Source organism: Anguilla anguilla, chromosome 2, assembly GCF_013347855.1.
Source record: "Anguilla anguilla isolate fAngAng1 chromosome 2, fAngAng1.pri, whole genome shotgun sequence".
In the NCBI taxonomy this organism is placed as follows: domain Eukaryota; kingdom Metazoa; phylum Chordata; class Actinopteri; order Anguilliformes; family Anguillidae; genus Anguilla; species Anguilla anguilla.
The window spans coordinates 4,413,700-4,425,251 of NC_049202.1; the positions used below are offsets into that span (position 1 = coordinate 4,413,700).

The window sequence follows — 11,552 nt, forward strand, 5'->3', positions numbered from 1 at the left end:
AATTCTGAAAAGACATTCCAGAAGAAAAAAAAAACCCTCCACTTCAAAAGTGTTTAATTTCTCCAGTTGCCCTTAAAGGCAGGCCTATAAACAGTATACTGCTTAGTGTTAATTTAACTCTAAAAGAGTTTATATGAGTGCAGTAGGGGGTCAACTGCGAGCTGTCAGATCAAAGCGTGCCCTCTCAGATTTGTCTTATCACAGAACGTTTGCTGTGCACAGCTGAGTTTGGTGTGAAACGAAAGCATCCTAAATCACAGCAGACATAGTGGGGGGGGCCTAGACGACTGAAAACCTGTCCGGGCCTGTGTGGTGCCCTACCTTAAAATGTACAGAAGTGTAAAACTATTTTACAGTGTCTCCCCTTTACATGGTGATTACAGGTACCTCATCATAACCAACAAGGTGTTGTCAGTTCATGCTCTTGGCAACTTTAAAAATATGAAGGTTGCGATTAATGTAAAAGTTCACAGATAATAAACCGTGTTTTATGAGTGATGCCTGAAATAAGTCATTCACTCTTTCTTTCTGTCTGTGTTTTTGTTTTTTTTTGTCTCAACAGTAACATACAGCCCCATGCTTCTGAGTTCCAACTTCCCAGGTCAGTAAAACCAGTGTGGAGATGTTGCTCTTTTTGAGACGATAATTAGCGCTGCATTGGCCTGTGAGATTGCCTAGAACAGCTGAGGGGGATTTACCAGCTATAAGTGTGCAGTGATATGCCTTTGACTGTTACAACACATCTCCAGCTACAGCTGTCATGCTTCTGAATGCCTCTCTATACCAGAACAAGTTTGTGATCTTCTGGTTGTTTGTATGTCGCTGTACTTTGTGCATGTCAAGTAGGGTTAGGGTTAGGGTGTATGTTTACAGCCTATGTGAATGGACTAGCCTACATTTAGGCCATCGACATGCTTACATTAATGGCGGCCTACTTTAACATACTTCCTGACGAAAATAATTTATATTTACGCGTAAAAGATTTTTCCCACTATCACATTCTTGCAGCAAGGGATCGGTTCAATTTTCAGCCCGTTGAGCACGTGGGTTTGTGTTCAAGCGTGTCTTGTGCGTAAGGGAAAATGATCAAAGTGAGGTGCTATATTTGACCGTGTTGCTGTGTTCATTGTGGTCAGGCTGGGTCAGGGGTCACCAGAACACAGCTCTCTCTGCCTGCTCTTACTTTACTGTGATCCCTGGCGGAAAGAGCTGAACTATATATGTATGTCTGACCCTTTAAATAGTAAAATTAAAAATGACGCACTGATGGAGGATTCATTGTTTCCACCTGAGCACCAGAGTCTAAAATAAAGTCAAGTATTGCCTCTGTTGGCCTTGGCCACAGATAAAAGGTACGTGGGGTTGATCTCTGACAAGGTGAAACTGAAAGAACATTTTTGTTCAGGCATAACAAATATTTATCATTCAGCTTTCAAACAGTCACCTACGAGGTGAATGGGTCAACCAACCATTCATCCATTCATTGTTTTCCTTGGGTTTAATTTTCAGAAATACAATTGCAGATCTCTATTAAACTGAGACATTTTGCAAGATCAGCTCCCTGTAGGTTATTTAAGAGAACCAACCCATACGCCCTTTAATAAACCCTTTGAAGAGTAAGTTTTTGTTTGTTTTTTTGGAACATTTTTCCAAAAATTCAAAAAGTCAGCGTTCTAGAACTCCACCGCTCTCAGTTACTAGCAGCGATTGTGACATCAGCATTAGAACGTTCAGTCACGAACATTCCAATCGCATGTTTGTGACCTCACACACCTCAAAAGGGTTAAAGAGCCTCTTCCCCTACCGCAGTTCAGCGTTTAACAGTGCCTCTCTCTCTCCTCCTCGTTCTGCAGGGGGCGAGCCTCTGGTCCGGATATACGAGCAGCCCAAACAGAGGGGCACGCGCTTCAGGTACAAGTGCGAGGGCCCGTCGGCCGGGAGCGTCCCGGGGGAGAGGAGCTCGGAGAACAACAGGTCCTTCCCCAGCGTCCAGGTGAGATGCCGCTCGGGGGGCCATGTTCCCGCGACTTTCCCGCGCCCACCTTCGGTTCGCTTTCTGTGCCGCCGCCACGCAGCCAGTCCTGCGGTACGCAGCTGTGCCCGCATAGGCATCGGAAGTAAAATAACGGCCGGCTACCATTCGTCTCCATCTGCAAGTGCGCCTGCTACACACAGGCTAAGTCCTGGAGCCTAGGCAGTGACAGAGTCAGGGCTACGTTGCTATGACTGAGTTGAATGAATGAATGAATTGTTGTATTTATATAGCACTTTTCCAAACGCTCCAAGTGCTTTACAGTGATGAGTGGGAACTCACCTCACCCACCACCAATGTGGAGCACCCACCTGGGTGATGCACGGCAGCCATTTTGTGCCAGAACGCTCACCACACATTAGCTGGAGGTGAGCGAGAGGGACAGAACATTTTTTAGCAAATTAAATTAGGGGATGATTAGGAACATACTATAACAGTATGATCAAACGATTTATTTTTTCCTCATATCGTCATAATACATTAACCATGGCTGGTGTATTTTCAGAACTGAAGAACATAATCTTAGAGTAGCACTACCAGCAGTGTGAATGCGATGTCAACTAAGATTGAGACTGCCAAATGTAAACAACCTTAAACCTACCAATTATCTTTGTTTATGATTATTCTTTTGTTGTTTTTCTTGTCGTAGATTTCAAACTTCTATGGGAGGGGCAAGGTTCGGGTGTCACTGGTGACAAAGAATGAGCCCTACAGACCACACCCCCACGAGCTTGTGGGCAAAGACTGCAAGGATGGGTACTATGAGGCGGAGTTTGGCCCCGAGCGGAGCATCATCATGTAAGTGAGATCACCAACATTTCCCAACACAAGTGGCGAGTCATTTTCGTAATTAGACTATAGATATGCCACTAACAGATTTAAAAGGAGGCACTGCATGTGGTCAAGCGTTTATATACATGATGAACAAAGCATCTTCTTTCAGAAAAGAAAGTGAATTGACCTGCTGTAGTCCAATGTCACAGTGCCCGACTGTGATGTCATCAGTCTACGCCACAGACTTGGCTCCCAAGCTGAGCAGGCCAAGTCTCTCCAATTGTAGTTCTTTCCCATGTGGGAATAAATTTGATAATTTGGATGCAGCCGGTGAAATGAATCAGCCACAGGTCTGCGCTGTGAGTGTGGATATGATGGCTCTGATCGAGCTCTCTCATTGGTCGGTATAGGTTGTGATAGCTCTGATCGAGCTCTCTCATTGATCGGTATAGGTTGTGATAGCTCTGATTGAACTCTCTCATTGGTTAGTCTTAAGAGATCCATACTAAACAGTCTTTTGTCTCAGCCTGGGTGGGCTAGCTCCTTCCTTTAGTGGCTGTGGACGTTACTTACTTACTTTGGAGACATCAGTCAGACCGCATAGGTCGTGCTTGTGCGGTTGTAGGGAACTCATTGAAAAGAGAGGATCGAGCGACGGCCTTTGAACCAGGCGTGCTTTTCTGTAGTTTTCAGAACCTGGGGATCCAGTGCGTGAAAAGGAGGGAGGTGAAGGACGCGATAATGCAAAGACTGACCCGCTGCATCAATCCCTTCAACGGTAAGCGACTCCTCCCACTTTCACTATTTAAATCAGCGCCAACCAACCCCTGTTCCTGGAGATCTACCGCCCCATGGGCTTTCCTCTCAACCAGTGTGGTGAAATTTTACACAGCTTAAAACCTGAGCTGATCTCAGTTGGTAAGCGAGGAAGATGACATCACACATAAACAAAACAGAATGGTAGGAGCGAGCAGCGTCCAGGTCCCAATGACCACAATAACCCTGACTAATGCAAGTGAACAGTCATTTCCAAATAATCCAGTGTGGTTTCTTAAGGGGTGTGGCATGGGGGTGGGGGGTGGAGAGGGTGGGTCACAGGTTCGCTGATAGCTGTTATGATGTTAGTCACAGCAATAGCCATAATGACAGTTGTTGTTTTGGAAAATAATGGTTAAGAAAAATGAATCACACAATTTCCATAACTGAAGTGGCAATGTCCCTGAGCAGTCACGCCACAGACGCAAGAAGCTGGTGGTTTGCACTAGTACAGGAGGATGATGGCTTTTTTCCCCAGCATTAATCTGGAGTCCATAGCCACAGCGATTAAAAAAAAAAAAAAAAACAGCAATGGTCGCGCGTTAAGAGTGGACAGGGAGCGCACAGAAAGCAGCGCTGAAGTTCCTTTTCACCCTCCTCCGCCTCCCACACTCTCTCTCAGTCCTTGCAACCTGCTCTTCTCTCCACTGCATTCTCTCTCTCTCTCTCTCTCTAACACCCACTCCTGGGTTCACACTCTCTTTGTCTCCCGAGTATCTCGATAAGCCACCCTCTTATTTCTCTCCTTTTCTTCTCTGAAAATGTCATCCTCCTCCCCCCGCTCTCTCTCTCTCTCTCTCTCGCTGTCTCTCTCCCTTCGGTTGGCCTCTCGTCTCTGTTTGAGGGCTGCTGGGAAACGTGAGAGCCCTTTTCTCTCTGTGCGGCGAGGAAGCGAAGGGTTGCAGTGTTGTGTTTTATTTTTTTTTTGGTTTGTTGTCGTTTTGTTTTTTTGGGGGCCTCCAGCACAACGTCTCAATTTTTTTTATTTTTTTTTATCTACCCCTGCTGAGCGCTCTGCCCCGCCGCCGGTGACATCACAGGTGTGGGGGTGGGAGCCGTGGGGCCCACGCACGGGGCCGTGGGCGGGGGGGCCTTTGTGCAGAAGTGTAAAAATGAGGAACTCCTGAAACAATGTGAAAGCGTGTGTGGGCGGTTATGAGATCACACAAATACACGTGTGCGTACGCGAGCGTGTGTGTCAGGTGGAGCTGCTGGTACCACATGTGACATTTGAAACCAAAGTCTCGAGGGGACGTGTGAGCGTGTCCTCCACACCACTGGAGAAGTTCAGTGTGTGTGCTACTCAAAGCTTGTGACTTTTGATCCGTTGAACATGTCGGCAAGATTTAATGCCACACTTCTGTGCCCCATTGAACAGTTCCGACCATCAAAAAAAAAAAAGGACAGTCCCAAGCCAGATAAATGTTTGGAAGTGATTTTCCCCACTTCGAAAGGAACAGAGAGAGTGGAAAGCATGTCGTTGGTCCTGCTAACCTGTATTTGACAGTGTACCGATACGTTGGGTTATTGGTTCCATTTGACAGTGTACTGATGTGTTGGGTTATTGGTTGTATTTGACAGTGTACAGATGCGGTGGGTTATTGGTTGTATTTGACAGTGTGCTGGTGTGTTGGGTTATTGGCTGTATTTGACAGTGTACTGATGTGTAGGCTTATTGGCTGTATTTGACAGTGCATTTATCCGTTGGGTCATTGGCTGTATTGGACAGCGTACTGACGCGTTGGGTTACTGGACAGCGTACTGATGCATTGGGTTATTGGTTGTATTTGACAGCGTACCGATGCGTTGGGTTATTGGCTGTATTAGGCAGCGTACTGATGCGTTGGGTTATTGGCTGTATTAGGCAGCGTACTGATGTGTTGGGTTATTGGCTGTATTAGGCAGCGTACTGATGCGTTGGGTTATTGGCTGTATTAGGCAGCGTACTGATGCATTGGGTTATTGGCTGTATTTGACAGTGTACCGATGCGTTGGGTCATTGGCTGTATTGGACAGCGTACTGATGCGTTGGGTTATTGGACAGCGTACTGATGCATTGGGTTATTGGTTGTATTTGACAGTGTACCGATGCGTTGGGTTATTGGCTGTATTAGGCAGCGTACTGATGCGTCCGGGTTGGGTCGTGTCGTTTGCAGTTCCACACGAGCAGCTGCTGCAGACAGACGACTACGACCCGAACGTGGTGCGGCTCTGCTTCCAGGTCTTCCTGCAGGAGGAGACGGGCCACTACACCCGCGCCCTGACCCCAATCGTCTCCAACCCCATCTACGACAACCGTGAGTGGCTCTCAGGGAACGTCCGCTCCCTCAACACAACACATGACCCTCAGCCAGCTTCTGCTCCCTCAACACAACACAATCCTCACAAGCTTCCTCTCCCTCAACACAACACATGACCTGAGCGAGCTTCTGCTCCCTCAACACAACACATGACCTGAGCGAGCTTCTGCTCCCTCAACACAACACATGACCCTCAGCCAGCTTCCTCTCCCTCAAACCAACACATGACCCTGAGGGTCTGCTGTTCACAGTGCGGTCTGGGGGGTGGGGGGGGGCTCAGTTCTCATTTCTCACATCACCAAATTAAACTGAAATTCGGTTGATTTGTTGATTAAAAAAAAAAAAAAAAAAAAAAGAATCCTGATTATTACGGGCTTGGCATTTTTACAGTGAAAAACTGAATTTCAGTGCACTCACCGCATTGACTGAATCAAAACTGAACTCTGCTCCGAACCTTGTCAGGTGGTTGAGACCCCCCAACGGCGTGTCCGACTGCTGTTGGGACGTGCGTGTACCTCAGTGACACATTTGGGTCTGGCGTGAGACGGGTTCCACGAAATCCGCTACCGCCATTCATCCACTCCCTGTAACGCAGGACAAAAAAAACACACATCAGGAGCTGAGAGACAACCGCAGCCTGGCGGAGTGTGTGTGTGTGTGTGTGTGCGTGCATGGATGAGTGTGTGTGTGTGTGTATGAGTGTGTATGTGTGTGAATGAGTGTGTGTGTGCGCGCCACTTGTTAGTGTGTGGGCACTGGCTGTATGGGGGTTAGAGGATGTGCAGGGTTGGGGATGTGCTGGCAGAGAGAGAGAGTGTGTGAGTGTGTGTGAGAGAGAGAGAGAGAGAGAGAGAGAGAGTCCCCAGAAAGGAAGTGAGGTCCAGAAAAGAACGAAAGATAGAGTGATAAATAGTGACGATTACATTTCTGGAGAGCCCTGCCACACGCTCCACTATCTTCTCTCTTTAATGACTGGATACTGTGCCAGCCCTGCGTCCCTCACTGAGCTGAAAAAGAGGAAGTTACACGCGTTTCGTTGGCAGTCTTTTCAACGATCGCTGGCCTAAGACAAGGTGGGCACTTCCTCTTCTGTAAGAGAGGGGAAAGAAAAAAAAAAAAAAAAAAAAACTTTGTTGTTTTCAAAATTCTTTTCAGGGCAGCACATCACGAAACACCGCCCCCATTGCTACAGACAGAGGCGATGTCTTACCGATCGTTATCAGACTCCGGGGGCAGCCCCAGAATGCACTGCTGCTCAGGCCTGCTTCCGCTTGTCGTGTCTCACCCCTGAAAATCATTATCAGTTTTTTTTTTTTTTTTTTTTTTTTTTTAATTGAAAGTGAGTAAATGACAACTTGTCGAGCGTAGGGGGATGTCCTGACCTCTGCACTACATTTCGGCAGGCGCACCCACGACAGCTGAGCTGCGGATCTGCCGGGTCAACAGGAACAGCGGCAGCGTCAGAGGAGGAGATGAGATCTTCCTCCTGTGCGATAAAGTTCAGAAGGGTGAGTCCACGGCTCACACACCTGATCATTTCTTACGGTTATTATATTGGGGTTTACATACCCAGCTGTGTTATTTCAGTGGTACCGTCATTTGACTTTAAAAACTTAATCCAGTGTGCTTTTCTTCTTATTAATGAACTGTTTAAAAATTATACCTCTAAAATGGGTAACAGGTTTTAAGTCATCTCTTTTTATCTTACACATTCATTCATTCATCACATTCCCAGCTTCCCCCCATTGAGGCCCCAGCCTTTATTCCACACACAGTTACCCATTCATTCATTCATGCTCACAACCCCAGCTTCCCCCCTTTAGGACTCCAGCCTGTATTCCACACAGTCATCCGTTCATTCACCCATTCATTCCCAGCATCCCCCCTTTAAGACTCCAGCCTGTATTCCACGCACACTCACCCATTCATCCATCCGTTCGTTCGTTCCAGACGACATCGAGGTGCGGTTCTTCACACAGGGAGGCACCTGGGAGGCCAAGGGCTGTTTCTCCCAGGCGGACGTCCACCGGCAGGTGGCCGTCGTCTTCAAAACCCCCCCCTACGCGGACGCCTCCGTCGCCGGGCCGGTAACCGTGGGGATGCAGCTGCGCCGCCCCTCCGACCAGCAGGTCAGCGAGCCCGTGGAGTTCCGCTACCTGCCCGACAACACAGGTGAGACGCGCCGACGGCCGCCGCGGCAACAGCGCCTGGCTGTCACCACCTCCGACCAGGAAACGCCACTTCTTCTTTCTAGGGGTTTCGTCATACTTGTTCCTGGTCATGGTTATACACTTTGTTGTACGTCGCTCTGGATAAAAGCGTCTGCCAAATGCCTGTAATGTAATGTAATGTAATGTAACTTCCTTCAGACGGGAAAGGAGTGCACCTTAACCACCGTTAAGCTTTCTGTTGGTCACTGAAAAAAATGTTTTAAACGAGCGCCCATTCCCACCAATATTCAGAGCAAAATGATTTGCAAGCAAAATTAAGAGCAGTTCAGAGCAAAATTTATTACAGGCTCTTAGCAGACGCTCTTATCCAGAAGAGACTCACAGAACTCTTACACAGCATCCATTTATACAGCTGGATACATACTGAAGCAATGCAAACAACGGCAGTGTCCTTTAGGTTACAAGACCAGGTCCTTACCCATTACACTGCACTGCCGCCCACAAGTCATCCGTTCGGTCACCTCATGGGTTCTCCGTGCGTTTTTCACCCACAGATCCACACGGCTGTCAGGAAAAGAAGCGGAGACTGGAGGACATCATGAAATCTTTCTCCACTTTCAACGGTGAGAAGGAGCAGCAGCAGCAGCAGCTTAGATGAAAACACAAGCTAAAGACAGGGGACTGAGAGGATGTGAGGCTGTTTCTTACCTGATTTATGGCAAAGGAGTGACTCGTGCTGTTTTTTTTCCCCGCAGGTGCAAGCTTTGTGAACAGACCCAGCCTGGCGTCGTGGACAAACCAAACGTTCAAGCAAGGTAGGACTCGAAAATGTGATGCTTGCTCAGTCAAAATGCTACATATACTAAGATCAAGATAAGTTCAAGGGAACGTCATACGTTCCTCTATATTTCTTCATTTAATTTTCTTTTTCTTTTTTTAATTTCAGAACCAAAAACCATGAACATGAAGGCCACACCCACCATCACGCAGAAGGCCCCGCCCACTCCACATAGCTCCTCCTCCTCCATGTACCGCGGCTGCCCTCCGACCCCCGCGATGACATCACAGGCCTCGGCCCAAGCCACGGTGTCAATCAACCACGTGGTGCCCCACCCCTTTCCCGCGGAACCCGCCAGGATGGGCCCCCCGTCGGTCGCCAACGGCAACGGCCTCGGCGGCGCGCAGCTGCAGCCCCCCCCGGTGTTCGCCGGCTTGCCGGAGAGCAGCCTGCCCCTGCTCACGGAGAACGACCTGCAGTGCCTGGCCCAGGACCAGGACCTGCACGGCTCCGGTGGCCAGGCCCAGCCGCAGCACCAGCGCCAGCAGCCCCCCCTCCACAGGAAGGACCCGGCGGCGGCCCCAGGGTGCGGCATCCAGGGCTCCTGGCCCAGCTACGGCCTCACCAGCGCCGCCGCTGCAGCCGCCGCACAGGACGCGCTCAACAGGGGCTCGTCCGGGATGACCGCGTCCATGGATACCGGGGCGGGGGGCGAGGACGGCCTGCTCGGCGGCTTCGCCAGGCCCCCGCCCCCCCTGCCGCAGCAGGCGTCGTTTCAGCTCAAGCAGGAGCCCCTGGGGGCCCCCCGGCCGCGCAACGGGCCGATGGGCGCGCCCCTCGAGGGCCCGCTGACGTACAGCACCCTCGCGCCGTGCGCCCTGGCCAACGGGGGGGCCCTGGGGGGGGGCTTCCGGCAGAGCGGGGCGGAGGACGGCTACTGCCCCATCTTCAGCAGCCTGCGGTCCCACGGCCGATTCTCCCCCAGCGGCATCGACGCGGACGAGCGCTTCGACGCCATGACCTGGCCGTACATCAGCGAATAACCGACAACCCGGAGACCACGCGGGGGGGGTGGGGATAGCCAATCACAACGGCTGAAGGAATTGAGAAGGACCCGGATCGCCATTCTGGTTGAGACAGAATGAAACTGCCGTCATTGACTGTACATGATTGATACAGGGTTCAAGTTAAGACGGTCGAGAGGAGCACTTGTTGTCAAAACCGTGTCCATGAGGTGGTTTCCATTTACCTTTGAGGGAAAGAGGAGTTTACAAGCATTGATGCGTATATAAATATTAAAAAGTGATGGCTGAGATTTTTTTTAGAAATGTCCACAACGGGGTTTCTAGTCTGATCATGTTTTTTTTTCCAGTTTGTTCTTATTTACAATTTTTCAAGCTACGTTTTTTTTATTGTAGGATAATAGTTTGAAGATGGAATTGTGGGAGGAGCATTTATCTCAGGTTCATAATGTTCTCAGAATATTTAGTGTCTTATTTAGCACACAGAGACACACAGCAGCCATTACATTCACAGGGTACTTTTGTTGTCATTGGCTTCATGTTTCAGTCGGCTAGCCTGTTTGTGGCCAATATTAGCACACTGACATTGCTAGACTTTGCAGTATATAGCATCACATTATTTAGGAAGAAAAATGAACTAGTTTTGCTTGTATTAAGTATATATTTTAATTTATTATTTTTTATATTTAATTTTATTTGAATTTTCTAGTGAGACACCAGACTGCTTTCTCGTATTATTTTTTATTGTTATTATTGAGCATTTTCAAAGATGGTGGGAACCATAAAAACCTAGGTTTCCTTGTTTTACTCATTTTTTTAAATGGTTAATGATTTAAAATGTAATTCTGTCCCTCGAAAGGACATTGGGGGATTCGATGTATTCCTCGGTAATGGCTATGCCATGATTAAGACCATACCATCGATGGCACCTGCACCGTGCTGCTTAACCAAGGTGTGAACAGTGGCACCGTCACACTTACACACATGGTAAATGGACTGCATTTATATAGCGCTTTCATCCAAAGCGCTTTACAATTGATGCCTCTCGTTCTTGCTCAGGGAGACTTCGACACGCCCAGGGCGGGGATCGAACCGGCAACCCTCCGACTGCCAGACAACCGCTCTTACCTCCTGAGCTATGTCGCCCCCATACGAGACCGTTTCACGCCAGAGTCGACCGTTTAGAAACAGAAACAAATCTCTCGATGGCAATCAGATGGATGATTGCAGTCATCAGCGGAACACATAGTGTTTTATCAACATTATGCGATTCTCTTTAGCTCTGTAAACAATTAGACATCTCAGCTATATTGTTGCATAAGTACGAATGTATTGATTTAAAAGGTACTTCTATACCTAATCATTTTGTTGAATGTACTGTTGTTATTTTTTATGCTGTTATGTGTGTATTTTATTACCCAATAAAGCTACATTAAGTGTTTTTAAGTAAGATTTTTCCCCCCTTTTATCCAATTTCAAAATGCACACACTAGATGCAAATCTGATAAAAGACCATACTTCTGCAGAAAACTAGGTGGGTTCAAAATCATACACTTAAAAAGGCAACAAATATGAGCCTTTCAAACTTTCTAACACAAGCACACTGCAATTCAAAAAAGGTGGACACGGAAAACATTGGCGAAACTTTACACCAGGAAA

The 11,552-nt window shown here is 48.1% G+C and overlaps 1 protein-coding gene across 1 annotated transcript; it reads left to right on the top strand.

Moving 5' to 3' along the window:
- The first annotated feature begins 261 nt into the window (after positions 1-261).
- LOC118220565 (proto-oncogene c-Rel-like) lies at positions 262-11,339 on the top strand. The gene is made up of 10 exons (XM_035404443.1): positions 262-601; positions 1,854-1,993; positions 2,682-2,830; positions 3,493-3,584; positions 5,779-5,919; positions 7,326-7,430; positions 7,873-8,094; positions 8,648-8,716; positions 8,849-8,908; positions 9,040-11,339. The coding sequence occupies exons 1-10, from the start codon at positions 577-579 to the stop codon at positions 9,912-9,914; spliced, it is 1,878 nt and encodes a 625-aa protein (XP_035260334.1). The 5' UTR covers positions 262-576; the 3' UTR covers positions 9,915-11,339.
- Positions 11,340-11,552: the final 213 nt, after the last annotated feature.